Genomic DNA, 15,578 nt, shown 5'->3' on the forward strand with positions numbered 1-15,578 from the left:
TATCCTTCTCCAGCGACTGGTCCCTTCTGACAATATGTCCAAAGTATGAGAGAAGAAGTTTGGCCTTCTTGGCCTCCAAGGAGCATTGGAGCACACCTAGTTAGAACTATTTAAGGAAAATCTTTACCTGGTTTTCTTTACTTTAGGCATCTGATACCTGGTAGCGGCATTTTTTATGTAAAAGTAAAAAGAAAATCAACTCCGAATTTCATAAAATAATATAGATACATTTGTCATGATCTAACTAATGCTACAAAATGAGAGCTTTATACGATTCATGTACCTGGACATGTCCAAAACACAGTTGACTCTTAAACAGCATGGGTCTGAATTATACAGGTAGCATAGTTGTTACAAATCGGGCTGCTAGCCTCAAAGTCGGCCGTTTGAAACTACCAGCTGTTCCATAGGAGAAAGATGAGGCTTTCTGCTCCCACAAAGATTTGCAGCCTTGGAAACCCTGTGCAGGGTCACTATGAGTTGGAACCAACTCCACAGTACTTAACAACAACAACACTTATACGTGGATTTTTTTTTTTTAATGTCATGCAATGCTAATTACCTCTGCATGAGCAATCCCTTTCTCCAGCTACATTGCCCACCATTTCAAGATAAATTCATTTAGCCTAAAAAAAAAAGGAAATTCTTGAAGTCAAAGCTGAAACTATGTCAGCAGGCACTAAAAACTTGTATTTTGTAACGAATATCTTTTCACTTCATATTAAAAATGCAGCTTTTATGTGGGTGCAGTACATAATACATACTACATATAAAATGTGTTAAGTGAGTATTAATATTATCTCTATAAGGCTTCCAGTCAGGAGTAGACTATTAGTAGTTGCATTTTGAGGGAGTCAAAAGTCACATGACTGCATGTGGAGTTACAAACCTGCATTGTTCAAGTTTCAACGGTAATGGGAAAAATAATGGTTTTTAAAGAATTCCATTTCTTACTTACAAAAGAAATGGAAATAACTCAACTTCAGAGACTAAGGGACTAGGTCTGCTCTCTGTGTCCCTGATTTCTAGACTCACACATTCATATGCTTCCTAAAATGTCTGTGTATTGTATTAAAACACATGCAATCTCACTGCCACAGAGCTGATTCTGACTCATAGTGATCCCACAGCGCACAGTAAAACTGCTCCTTAGGGTTTCCAAAGCTGTACATCTTTGTGAGAGCAGACAGCCTCATCTTTCTCCTACAGCGCAGCTGGAGGGTTTAGAATGCTAATCTTAAATGCTAGTCAGCAGCCCAATGCTTAATCTATCATACCACCAGTGCTGTTTTCAAAATACCATCACTATTACAGATTTGCTTAGCAAAATTCTAGCTGTAGATCAAGTCATTGCTTCTTCCTTCCTGGACTCTGTGGTGGCTTGGTGGTGGTGGTTATGTGCTGTGTAGTCAGTTTCAACTCATAGCAACCCTTCATAAGGTTTCCGATGCTGTACCTACGTACCCGGGAGCAGAAAACCTCCGCTTTCTTCCTCGGAACCACTGTTCACTTTGAACTGCTCATCTTAAGGCTTGCAGCCTGACTTGTAACCACTAACTACACTACTGATGGTGGTGGTGGTGGTAGTGTGCCATGGAGTCGGTTCCGACTCATAACTATCCTGCATATGGTTTCCGAGGCTGTAAATCTTTATGGGAGTAGAAAGCCTCATATTTCTCCCGCTGAACCGCTGGTAGTTTCCAACTGCTGACCATGAGGTTAACAGCCCAAGTCGTAACCACTACGCTACTAGAGCTCCTTAATCACTCTAATGCTCAGTAAGTATGAAGCTTGCATGTTGTTTCTAAGTGCTGTCGTGTTGATTCTGACCTATAGCCACCCTGTATAGGGTTTCCAAGGAGCAGCTGGAGAGCTTGAACCACCAATCTTGCAATTCAAACGACTTTGTAGTCTGACGCATTAGCCCACAGTGCCACACCAGGACTCCGTGAAGCTTCCATACATATGTGGGAAAAAATATGCTACAGCAAAAGATATTGAAAAGAAATATGATAATAGAATCATGAACTTTATATCCCATCTTAAATGTTGTTGTTAAGTGCTGTCAAGTTAGTTCTGTCTCACAGTGATCCTGTATAGAATTCGCAAGTTGCAGCTGATAGACTTGAACAATTGACCTTGTGATTAGCAGCAGTCCAGCGCTTATTCCATGGTGCCATAGAATTGCTTTTACAATAGAAATACAATAAAATATTATTGTCTGATATATTAAGAGAAGGGGTCCGTGTGCCACTTGGAAGAGAAATACATTGAAATTAAGTAATTATATAAAGAAGATTCTAAAACTCAATCCTGATTGTTAAGTGCTTTCCAGAGGGTTCTGACTCATAGTGATCATGTGTAAGGTTTCTGGGCAGCTGCCGGTGCATGCTTGTCCTCCTACCAAGAGACCCAACTTGGACCTTGAAAATTGGGATGGGTATGATGAATGGAGAGAAGCGGTGAACAAGGACTTTAAAAGTGACAAAGAAAATGAACAATGTATTCTTGCTCATGATGCAAACTTTATCTATTTATGTAGCTCTTGTAGACTTTCTAAGTATTTTGTTCCCCCACCTGATTAAAATATCTAAAAAGGCATTTTCTACCAATGGCACTAAATCCTTGCACTGGGCGTGTGTGACCAAACGATAGTAATGAAAATGTCTCCTTTCAAACATTGCTATTTTCCCCCTCTTGGAGCTGAAAATAAAATTGCTAGATGTCCTGCTTCAAATGAAGGAAAGCATGTTAGCTTGGTGTACTACTCTGGAAGAGGTATTACTGATAGATTTTCTTGAAGTCCTAGAGAGATACTCTGAGCAATCATTCTAAAAGAAGTGATCTGTTTATTGGACACAGAAAATTCAAATTCGCCAATCAATGTTGTTCCAACGTGGCAGTCAGGAGCCAGTTGCGTAATTATGAAGCCAAATAGCAAACATGTTTCACCCTCTGCATTTCACAATATCTATATCTATGTTTGTTGTTGTTATGTGCCGTGGAGTTGGTTCTGACTCATAGCAACCATGCACAGGGTTTTGAGGCTGTAAATCTTTATAGGAGCAGAAAGCCTTGTCTTTCTCCCGTGGAACAGCTGGTAGTTTCAAACTGCTGACCCTGACGTTAGCAGCCCGATTCATAACACTACGCTACCAGAGCTCTTTATAGGCAGGAGAAATATGAAGCTTTCTGCTCCTGTAAATATTTACAGTCTGGGAAACCCTGTGCAGGGTCGCTATGAGTTGGAACCAACTCCACAGCCCACCACAACCATATCTATATAGATATTGTCCTGGTGTGGCGCTGTAGGATAAGCAGTGAACCACAAAGTAGGTTTGAAACACAAGGCCAGCAGTTTCAAATTCACCAGCCATTGCTCAGAAACCCTTTACAGAATGAGTCAGAACAGACTTGAAAGCAATTAACAACAACAACATAGCTATAACATCTGAAGAGTCATCTCAATAATTTATTTTAAAATATATATTTCTATATTTCATTTTTTCTTACAGCTTTTTTACATGTCTCTCTAGTTCCCAGAATTAGCTTCCTTCTCATTCTATGTGTTTTTCAAAGTACACGTAAAATCCTACTTTCTCAATAAAGTCATCAAATGATACTACTGACACTTATCTCCAATTGTCTGTGAGAATATCTAGATTTAGAGTCAGGGCTAACAAAATGGTTTCTTGTGGGTTTGAAGGCCGATCCTGAGGTTAGCAATACAGTGGTTAGCCTACAGCACCACAGTTCTTGTCCTACATGGTCAAAGTACTCCATTAGGTGATCTGCAGAGTATAAACATGTGTAATTAAATGTCCACTTGTATGTACATTTTCCACACAATATTTGACTCTATATAGTGAAACTTACCTAGAATATGCTCAATACATACTCAGTGTCTTTCCTCTGATCCCCTCAGGTTACTGTTGTGTTATTGTTACTCTTAGACCTTTAGAAAAGTTCTGGGTTCACACAAATATTTAATATATGATGAAGTTGTTTAATTTGGAGCTCTGCCATTCTTTTAAGGCTTTGCACTATTCTATAGCAGTGTCATCCTGCATGTTACATGGTCAGTCTTATTCATCCTGTACTATTTTATACAATAAATAAGAAATTTGGGATTTCCTTTATGACTGTCTTTTCAGTAAAATGACAAATCCATTGAATTTGACACAATGTTTTGTAACAATGATCAGTAATTATCATTTGTTTTTTAAAGGCCCTCCTGGACCCCCAGGAGAAAAAGGAGATAGAGGTCCTACTGGAGAAAGTGGTCCACAAGGCATTCCAGGTCCAATAGGTATGTTAATAGTAACTAAATAGTTACTATGAAAATAATTAATATTTATCTGTGTACATGTGTAAGGAGAAATAGCTATTTTATATGTGTGTGTGTTGGGACAAGAGTAAATATTTTGTCATTCTAATCATTATAATATACTGCATGGGAAGCACTCACTCTTGAGTTTTAAACAAAGCTGAATGTTTTAGCCAGAGCCACCACATGTGGCTGTGCATAATTCTAGTGGTGAATACCAGATCATATATTATATGAGTGAGTTTTAAATAGTTTTGTGAAAAATTCCATTATCTTTTCATTGTATTTTTCCACAAACTTTTTGAAATCACCTCATACAACAAGGCGACCTAGTTTCAAGTCACATGTGAAGGAGAATATAAAAATCATATTTGTATTAAATGTAGTGTCAAGCTATGTGAATTTTAAGATAACTAAAAAATTATATTAATGTGAACCAAAGGTAAATTTACATATATTTCTTATACAGTCCTTGATTGGGATATATCTGGTAAAAACGCATGAAATCTGAATGTAAATATTGAATTGAATATATATGACTTTTACCTTTGCTTTCAGCTGCTCTCTAAATTTTAATAGTACAGAGTTGGTTCCAAATAATTTTCTCTGTAATAATCTTGAAAGCAATCTTTCCAAGGAAGACAGTAGAAAATATAGAAATGGAGTACATGAATTTCTGTGCTATTGAAAATATAACCAAGAAGGCAATAGCAATAACATAATTGTGTTGCTACTCTTGGCTAAAAATCAAACACCACACGTGCCTTTTGAAAATGTGGTATAATTGCATGGCCTAATTAAAACCAGAATGTCTGACAAAATAAAAATGTTCAAATACCATGGACTTTTCTTCTGTCTTTTGATAATATATAATTCTCTACTTTAGGGTCAATGTATTGACATTGTTATTGTTGTTGTTAAGTGCCATCAAGTCAATTCTGACCCATAGCAACCCTGTATAGGGTTTAGAAGAAGCAGCTGGTGAGCTTGAACCATCGACCTTGCGGTTCAAACGACTTTGCAGTCTGACGCATTAGCCTACAGTGCCACACTTCATATATACATGTATGGGAGTGTGGTGACTCTGTACAATAAGCATTGGACTTCAAGCCACAATGTCAGTAGTTGGAGCCTACCAGATGCTTTTCTGGAGAAAAATCAGGCTTTCTAATCCCAGAAAGATTTACAGCCTCAGAAACCCTATACAGGATAGCCACGAGTTGGAACCAACTTGACGGCACTTATCAACAATATATATAGTTGTTGAGATATATGGAATCCTGATGTGGAGCTGTGGACTAATGTGGTGCTAGACTATAAGGTCAGTTTGAACCACAAGGATGGCAATTCAAACTCACCAGCCGCACTCTTTGGAAACCCTACAATCTTATACAGGGTCGTTATGGTCAGAGCTAACTTGGTGGCACTTAACAACACAATATACCTATATGTCTTTATTTATGGGAACAGGAAACCTCATCTTTTTCCTGAGAAGCAGCTGGTGAGATTGAATTTACAGACTTTGTGGTAAGCTGTTCAGTGTTTATCCTACAGCATCACCATCATTCTCATATCTATATAAGTGAGCGTCAAAAAGTTCATGGAAAAAGAGAATTAAAAGATAATAGAATTTTCCCGCAAACTTTTTGAAAGCCCCCTTGTGTGTGTGTGTGTGTATGTGTGCATATATGCACATTTATGTGGTGTGTGTGTTTCTTGGTTGGGCTAGTGTGTTTTTGAAAGTACTGTCTGGTTAGAATTTTAACCGGAAGCCTTTCTACTTTACCAACACTCAGCACGTCTTAACAATGGTGAGTTAGTGTCATAAGCAAGGGAAGTAACCAGTATTAAAGCAGCTGCCAGAGCTGCTGGTTTCAAGGGTCTGTCAACTTCTCCATTACAAACTGCAATTGTCCAAGCTTTATTGTCAACCATAAAAGTTCAGTATGAGCTACAACTTGCTGTACAAGGTTTCATCTCGTGAGCATCTTTTCAGCTGTTTCTGAACTATGGGTGTATGAAATAAAAAAGAAAGTGGATTTTAAATATTCAGCTTGTATTAATGGCAGAAACAACATTGTAAAGCTTGTTTGATTTGGTTAGTGAGGGCTTAGACGTTATCCAGTGCCTTTAAAAAGAAGAACAATAGTTAGTTACTAGTGGTGGTTATGTGCCGTGAAGTCAGAACTGACTCATAGCGACCCTGAACAGGGTTTCCAAGGCTGTAAATCTTTACGGGAGCATAAAACTTCATCTTTCTCCCACAGAGCAGCTGGTAGTGTCAAATTGCTGACCTTGCGGTTCGCAGCCCGATTCATAACCACTATACTACCAGAGTTAGTTAGTAGGTGGATAAATTGACTCAGGCTATCCAGTGGTGTCAGTTTGTCATACCATGATGGCTTGCATGTTGCTGTGATGCTGGAAGCTATGCCACCAGTATTTTAAATACTAGAAGGGTCACCCATGGTAGAAAGATTTCAGCTGAGCTTACAGACTAATAGAATATGAAGAAGGAAAAGTGGACTAATTCCAAATGTTTAGCCACTATAAACCTTATGAATTGCAGCATAACTTTGTCAGATATAGTGCTGAAATATGAACAGCACAAGAACATTGGATGATATAGTAGCAGAAGATGAGCATTCAGGCTTGAAAGCATTCAAAATACAACTGGGGAAGAGCTACCTCCTCAAAGTAGTGTTGACTGCGATAACGTGAATGAAGTAAAGCTTTCAAGACCTTCATCTGACGATGGGGCAAAACTCAAAATGAAGAGAAACAACTGCAAACATCCATTAATAATCAGAACATGGAACGTATGAAGTATATAGCTAAGATAACTGGAAGTTGTTATAAATAAAATGGAAAGCGCAAAGATCAATATCGTTGGCATTAGTGAGCTGAAATGACTGATATTGGACATTTTGAATCTTAATATTATATAGTTTATTTTTCAGGGAATGACAAACAGAAGAGGAAGGCATCATATTCATCATTAAAAAGATAATGATGAAATTGAAGAATTCTATCAACTTCTTCAGTCTAAAGCTATAATCAAACATGCAATCAAGATGTATTGATAATTAGGGGATTGGAATCAAAGGTTGGAAACAAAGTGGAAGGATCAGTAATTGCAAAATATGGCCTTAGTGATAGAAATCATGCTAGAGATGGCATAATAAAATTTTGCAAGACCAATGACTTATTGCTAAAACCTTTTAAAACATCACAAAAGGGACCTACACATGGACCTCACCAAATTCAGGCTGAAGCTGAAAAAAATTAAATAATCCATGAGAGCCAAAATATGACCTTGAACATATCCCAACTGGATTTGAAGATCATCTCAAGAACAAGAATTTATGCATTAGACACTAATGACGGAAGACTAGATGAGTTGTGGGATGGCATCAAGAGTCATTAAGATGATACAAAAGAAAGAAAAGACCAAAATGGATGTCAGAAGAGACTCTGAAACTTGCTCTCCAGTGGAGGTATGCTTAAGTGATTGAAAGAAATGAGGAGGTAAAGAGTTAAAGAGAAATTTCAAAGGGCAGCTCGAGAAGACAAAATCAAGTACTTAAAAAAAAATGTGCAATGAACTGGAGTGAGAAAACCAAAAAAGAACAACACATCTGGCACTTCTGAAGCTGAAAAAATGAAGATAAATTTAGCCACTTGGCCAACTGATTGGAAGAGTTCAATACTTGTGTCCATTTCAAAGAGAGGTGGCCCACATAGAATGTGGAAATCACTGAACAATATCATTAATATCACATGCAAGCAAAATTTGCTAAAGATAATTCAAAAAGGGCTACAACAGTATCATTGTACTACTAGAAGTTTAAGTCAGATTCAGATGAGGAAATAGAATGAAGGGTAACACTGCTGAAGTCAGGTGAATCTTGGCTGAAAGCAGAAAAATACCAGAAAGATGTTTACCTGTGATTTATTGACTATGCAAGGCTTTCAACAGTGTGGATCACGAAAGCGATGATTTATATTTTGATGAATGGATATTAAAGAACACTTAATCATGCACACAAGGATGTTGTTGCTGTTGGTTGCCAACTCATAACGACCCTATGCAAAACAGAACAAACCACTGCCCAATCCCATGCCAACCTCACAATCATTGACAATTTTCAATTTTCCTAAATGAATACTTCCTATATTCCATGTTCCAATTATTAATTTCTCTTCATCTTGAATTGTGCTCCATTAGCAAATGAAGGTCCCATACACTTTGCTCCATTTGTGTCATCATGGTCAATTTTACTTTGAAGATGTAGCTCTTTCCCAGTCAGATTTTGAGTGCCTTCCAACCTGAAGAACTCATTTTCTGGCACTATATCTGACAATATTCTGGTGCTCTTCATCATGTTTCAATATTCAGTATTGTTGTGCTGACAGTGTTCCACTGCTGTTCATAAGATTTTCAGTGACTAAATAATCAGAAGTAGGTTTTCTCTCCTGTTTCCTACTTTCTTTTCATCTGGAAGATCAGCTGAAACCTATCTACTGTGAGTGACACTACTGGTATTTAAAATATACATGGCATAGATTCCAGAATCACAACAACGCACAAACCATCACAGTGTAACAAACTGACAGGTGAATGATGGCACAGAGGGATACTGAAATGTTTTAATTAAGTAAAGGTGTGCATCAGGGTTGTATTCTTTCACTGTACTTACTCAATCTGTTAAAAAAAAATATAGGCTCGATGCACACCATCAAGTCTGTATTTCTTTCAGCGTACTTTTCAATCTGTGGAGTCCTGGTGTGTAGCTGTGGGTTAATTCTTTCACTGTACTTTTCAATCTGTGGAAACCTGGTGTGTGGCTGTGGGTTAATTTTCTGGCCTGCAAGGTTGTCTTGAACTGCAGGATCAGTAGCTAACCAGCTACTTCTTGGAAACCTTACACAAAGTTGCTATGAGTCAGAACTGACTCAACAGTACTTAGCAAAAACAACATTCAGTCTGTATGCTGAACAAATAATTTTATAAAGAAGAACATGGTAACAGGATTGGAGAAAGACTAACAATCTGAAATATGCAGATGATTCAGCTTTGCTTGCTGAAAGTGAAGAAGACTTAGAATACTTACTGATGATAATCAAAGATGACAGGCTTGAATATGGGTTTCATCTTGAATATGGGTAAATAAATAAAAATCATCTTCACTGTACCAATAAATAACATCGTGACAAAGGGAGAAATGATTGAAGTTGTGAAAGACTTCATTTTGTTTGGATCCACAATCAACTCTCAAGAAAGCAGCAGTCAGTGGGTGTATTGCATTAGACATATCTGCATAATACCTCTTTAATGTGTTGAAGAGCAAAGATGTCAGTTTGAGGACTAAGGTGTGCCTGTCCTAATCCATGGTATTTTCCATAGCCTCAATGCATGTGAAAATTGAACAAATGATGCATTTGACTTACAGTGTTGAGGAAATCTGTTGAAGGTGCAGACTGACAGAACAATAATTCTGTGCTGGAGGAAGTACAGCCAGAATGCTCCTTAGAAACCAGGATGGCAAGACTGTGTCTCATACTTCAAACATCATGAGGGACCAGTCCCTGAAGAATGTCATCATCCTTAGTATAAAGTGTGAGGGCAGCGAAGAAATAGAAGATGCCCAATGAGATGGAGTGGCTCAGTGGCATCAGCAATGGATTCAAGTGTAACAATGATTGTAAGGACAGCCCAGAACTGGGCAGTATTTCATTCTGTTGTTCATAGAGTCCGTATTAGTTGGAACTAACTCATTAACACTTAACAACAACAACAAGGCTATACAGAAGTCATTTGGTATGAGGTACTTCATCAAAACTAGTCATCCCTCCTTCAGTTCAAGCCAATCTTGTGGTCCAATGCTTATCCTACAGCGCCACATAAAAACTGGGTAGTCTGACTTATAGGCATAGGAGGATGTTGCCTAATGATGAGCATGGTGCTTTTTTCCTCTCGCTGAATAATTTTTCATCATGTATTGCTTTTCTATGGCTACTATAACAAATTTCCACAAACTTGACTTAATAATAACATAAACTTATTCTCTCACATTTTTGGAGTACTGAAGTCCAAAATCAAGCTGTTGAGAGGTCCATGTTCTGAAAGTTCTAGGAAATATCCTTCCATTTCTATTCCATTAATTTATATCTCTGCCTTCCATCCCACACACCAACTCCATCAGTTGCCTAGAAAGACTTCTTTCACAACTTTCAAAAAGAACAAAACAAACAAAATGCTAAGCTTGAGCTCCATAAATACATACTTTAGTAGGGAGAATTGCTGCCTGTAGGCTGTTTTTTTATGCCTGAGGATTGAAAATGACTTTCTTCTGAAAGTACAAGTTGTGCCAAGAAAGGGTGATTTCTTTATTAAGTTTTTTGTTTTAATAAAGATGATCACTATAGACTATCAGTAAATAAAACTCATTGTAACAGCCTTCAAAAAACACTTGTCAAATTAATAATTATGTTTCTATTACTAATACCATTACTACTATCTAACACACAGTATTTACAATATGTCATGTAGTTTTCTAAATGTTTTCCATTTATACACTCTTTGAATCATAAGAACAAATGTATAAGGAAGGCATAAATAATTTACCCATTTTATAGATGCACAAGGAATGTAAATGACTTTCACAAGAATCATCAGCAGTTGGTGGATACGTAAGAGAACCAGTATTTGAATTCAGATAGGTATGATTTATACTCTTAGCCAGCCTCCTAGACCACAGAAAGAAGGATAGACTAAAAGCTGTTACATGGGTTTTGTATTTAGCCAATCAGACTTAACATGATTAGTAGTAAATTGATCTACCCAGTTTTCTGTTCCTGTATGTACAAAATGATGAGCTTGTTTAGGATGATGATTATGAGCCCTTGAAACTCTAACATTAATGACAAAGAGTCTGGATAATATCCTTATTGTTGTCAATGATTTGGAAGTAGGAGCCTGACCCTTTCCCTTTGATCAGACTTATTAGAAAATTAGCAAATTGCCTCCTGAAAGGCTCAGAAAATCTGGTCTTCTGCAATTAAATCCAGCAGTGGTAACTACCTTAGAGGGCCACATTGCAAATATCTTTAAATAAAATCATAAAACTCTAAATGTCACAAAATTCCCTTCAACATTTTCTGTGTAGAGGTCTAATGACAAATCAATTTGCATGGCAATATCATATGAGCTTCATTTTTGTATTAATTTACTCAGCAATTGAAAACAAGATGTAATACATAGTTGAAAAGCTGTCTTCTGATCTTCACTGTAATGTACTTAAAATGATCACCATCAGACAGGTCCTCTGTGATCCCAAAGAATTTTTTAATTAATTTTCCAGTTTTATTACTTGTAAAAATTATAGCACCAAATTACATGCTTTACTGATTTGACAGCTTACTTCTTTATCCCTTCATTGTTGCTCTACACTTGAAGGTTTGTTTATACAAGGATGTTTGTAACTCCAAAATGAAGAAATGTTGGCATAATATATGCATTCTGTATTTGTTTGCTGAATTATTAAAGGAAAATTCTGATGGAAAAACAATGCAATCACATGTGACATTCTAAAAAGAATGGAGGATTGTTAAACTATCAAACTTCACAGTTCACAGGTTATAAAAATGAGGGAATTTTCAGTCAGTGTTTTTATTTGTAATTTTGAGTGACAGATCACAATGGCTGCATGTAGAAGAATCTTACTGCTCTGCTTGGATGATGAAGAAAATATACATGTTACTATATCAGTCTGTCCTGAGAACAGATGCTATGTATGTTTCAGACTTTATTTTCTGAAGTCCAAGCAATATATTACTATCTCTGGCCATAATCCTTCATTTTATTGCTCTGGCTATCTGCTTGATTTCTGTTGGAGTCTAAGTATTACACTATTTTCTTAAACTATTGAGAATGATATATTTCTCAAACTGAACATTTCTTAGAGGATGACAGCCCAATTTTTGGTGTCTGTATGAAACGCTGAATCTTAAAAAAATAAAAATTTTAAAGGTGGGGTGGTTTAAATGAGTTAAGTAGGCATTATCACTACCCTACAGGAACTTGTAAAATATTGGCAATATCATAAAAGATTGACATTGGAAAACAATAATTTTTTTCTTAAAAAAATTCAAGAAAACAAATATCCTCACCACTGGACCAATAAACAACATTCTTATCAATGGAGAAAAGATTGAAGTTGTCAAAGACTTCATTCTTCTGGGATCAACTATCAACACTAACAGAAGCAGCAGTCAAGAGATCAGACGACGTATTGCATTGGGCAAATCTGCTGCACAGGAACTTTTTAAAGTATTGAAGAGCAGAGATGTCAGCTTGAGGACTAAGGTGCACCTGACCCAGGCCATTGTGTTTTCAATAGCCTCATATGGATACGAAAGCTGGACAGTGAATAAGGAAGATCATAGAAGAATTGTTGCCTTTGAGTTGTGGTGTTGGAGGAGAATACTGAAAGTGCCATGGATTGCCAAAAGAACCCATAGATCTGTTTTGGAAGAAGTGCAGCCAGAGTGCTCCTTGGAAGCCAGGATGGCTAAGCTTCGTCTCTCATACTTTGGACATATTGTCCGGAGGAAACAGTCACTGGAGAAGGATGTCATGCTGGGTAGGGTGGAGGGTCAGAGAAAAAGAGGAAGACCTCCAACGAGATGGATCGGCCAGGTGGCATCATTGATGGACTCGGGGGTGGCAGCGGTGGTGAGGTTGGCCCAGGATCGAGCATTGTTTCGTTCTGCTGTGCATGGGGTCGCTATGAGTCGGTTCCAACTCGATGGCACCTGACAACAACAACAACAATCCTAGATGTGCCAATTTCCATTATTTGGGATAACAATATTGCTGTTGTTAGCTGCCTTCAAGACTGTTCCAACTTTTGGCAACCCTATATATAACAGTCTAAAATACTACCCAACCCTAACCTATCCTTACAATCATTGCTATACTTCAACATTTTCTTGTAGACATTCTATCAATCTGTCTCATTGAGGGACTTCCTCTTTTACATTGACCTTCTATTAACCAAGCATAATGTCCTTCTTCAGGGACCTTCTTCTGGTCCTTTTGGTAACAAGTCCAAAGTACCTGAGGCAAACTCTCACCTTCCTGGCGTCTAAGGAACATTCTGACTGTACTTCTTACAACACAGATTTTTTCATTCTTCTGGTGGACTGTGGGATATTGAATATTCTCCACCATAATTCAAAGGTATAAGTTATTCTTTCTTTTTTATTCATTATCCAGCTTTTGCATGCATATGTGTCAATTTAAAACATCATGGCATGGGTCAGGAGCACATTAATCTTCAAGATGAGATCAGCTTTTTAACACTTTAAAGAAGTCTTTTGCAACTGATTTGCCCAATGCAATATGTCTGGATTTCTTGACTACTGCTTTCATGAGCATTGATAGTGGTTCAAAGTTAAAATTAAATTCTAGATAAATTCAATATTTTTCTCTGTTTCTCATGTTGTTTCTGACTGGTCCAGTTGCTAGGATTTTTTTTCTTCTTTATGTCAGGATGTAATTCATATTGAAGGCTGTAGTCTTTGATCTTTCTCAGTAAATTCTTCAAGTCCTCTTCTCTTTCAGCAAGCAAAGTTGTGTCATCTACATATCTATCACAAGTTATTAATTAATTAATCTTCCTTCAATCCTGATGCCACATTCCCCTCCAAATTGCTCATCTTCTTGTATTCCTTGGCCAGCATACATATTAAATATGTACAGTGAAAGGATACAATCCTGACACATACTTTGCCTGATCTGAAACAACATTGTGAACAGGGGGGATTCTAGAACACTTAATTCTGCTCATGTGGAACCTATCCATAGACCAAAGTCATTTGTTCGAACAAGGGTTGAAAATGATGCATGCAGAAATATGACCATCAGAGATAATAAGAATGAAATCCAGAGCTAGGATTTCAATCATTTTTTATAAAACATACATTAATACTTTCCATTGCTTGAGATTTTCTTTCTATAAGATAAATCTTAGAAATTCAATTGTTGTTAGGTACTTGAGTTCGTACAGATCCATAGTGGTTCCGACCCTATGCACAGCAGAACAAAACACTGCCTGGTTCTGGCTAATCTCACAATAGTTGTCAAATTTGTCAGCTTATCAATTGAAATCACAGCAAAATTCTGTAATTTGAAGATACCTTATTAGACTATGTATGCCTTCTGGTTAAAAGACCAAGATTTTTTTTTCCTTTCTTTCTTTTGTGCTTTTATGTATACTAGCAATGTCTTACTTGCAGAATATCTGTAATATCTAAATGCACACAGTTTTATACTTATTGCTTGCATTATCTTTCAATAGTACACATGAATTTTTCAGGAAGTTATTATTCTTCAATTCGGAGATTCGCCTATTTCATATTCTCTCATGAAAATATATAGATTGTTCCATTATACCACGGATATATATAAAAAAATTGATTCTTTCTACTTTCTATTTTCATTAACCCTACATAGGTCCACCTGGTTTTAAAGGTGACCGAGGAGAAATTGGCTTCTCTGGAATTCGAGGATTCCCAGGCACAACTGGGAGGACAGGGCGTCCAGGTAGTATGATAATGACAATTTTCTTTTAGAGTATGTAAATACACACCATACACTTTTTAAAACATTCCTTGGCAGCAAAATATGGTCATCATATGTGGAGAGATGGACCAGCTAGAGACTCTAGACTCATGGAGGGAGAGAGGCTGTTTGCTGGCGATTGAAGGGAAGATTTGCTTAAGTGCTTTGGTGTACATCCAATAAAAACAGAGGGAATAGAAACAAATGCTGTTGAATGATGATCCATGGAGGGGATTGTAGTGATTACAATGAAACAAAATACGATAGGATGAGTGCAAAAGCTGATGTTCACTCAATTCACAATAAATCATAATATAGGTAGTAATACTCGTTATGGAAATTATTTTGTGTTCTGAAACAATTTTTAAAGGCATTTCTGACTATTCCCCCAAAGAAAATACATTAAAGACAAAGAGATTAAGGGTTTATAAATTCTACACAATGGTAAATCACTATAAGGCATTACATTTATCTTATAACAAAGAAAACAGAAAGACTGGAAAAGAAAAAAAAAAAAAAAGCAAAGTAGCAAAGTGTAAACATTTCTTAACCCAACCTGTACAGATTTCTTAAGTTGTAGTAACAAAATGGTAGCGTAGTGGTTACAAATCAGGCTGCTAACCT

General features: G+C 37.0%; 1 protein-coding gene across 1 annotated transcript in view; it reads left to right on the top strand.

Annotated features, from left to right (window-relative positions):
* Positions 1–15,578, top strand: part of MSR1 (macrophage scavenger receptor 1) — a 93,469-nt gene that overhangs the window by 31,713 nt on the left and 46,178 nt on the right. Inside the window, exons 5-6 of the mRNA XM_006834519.1 lie at positions 4,229–4,309; positions 14,847–14,936. Coding sequence (XP_006834582.1) covers positions 4,229–4,309; positions 14,847–14,936 — 171 coding nt within the window. The remainder of the gene's footprint in view (positions 1–4,228; positions 4,310–14,846; positions 14,937–15,578) is intronic.

Source organism: Chrysochloris asiatica, unplaced genomic scaffold, assembly GCF_000296735.1.
Source record: "Chrysochloris asiatica unplaced genomic scaffold, ChrAsi1.0 scaffold00011, whole genome shotgun sequence".
NCBI classification, from domain to species: domain Eukaryota; kingdom Metazoa; phylum Chordata; class Mammalia; order Afrosoricida; family Chrysochloridae; genus Chrysochloris; species Chrysochloris asiatica.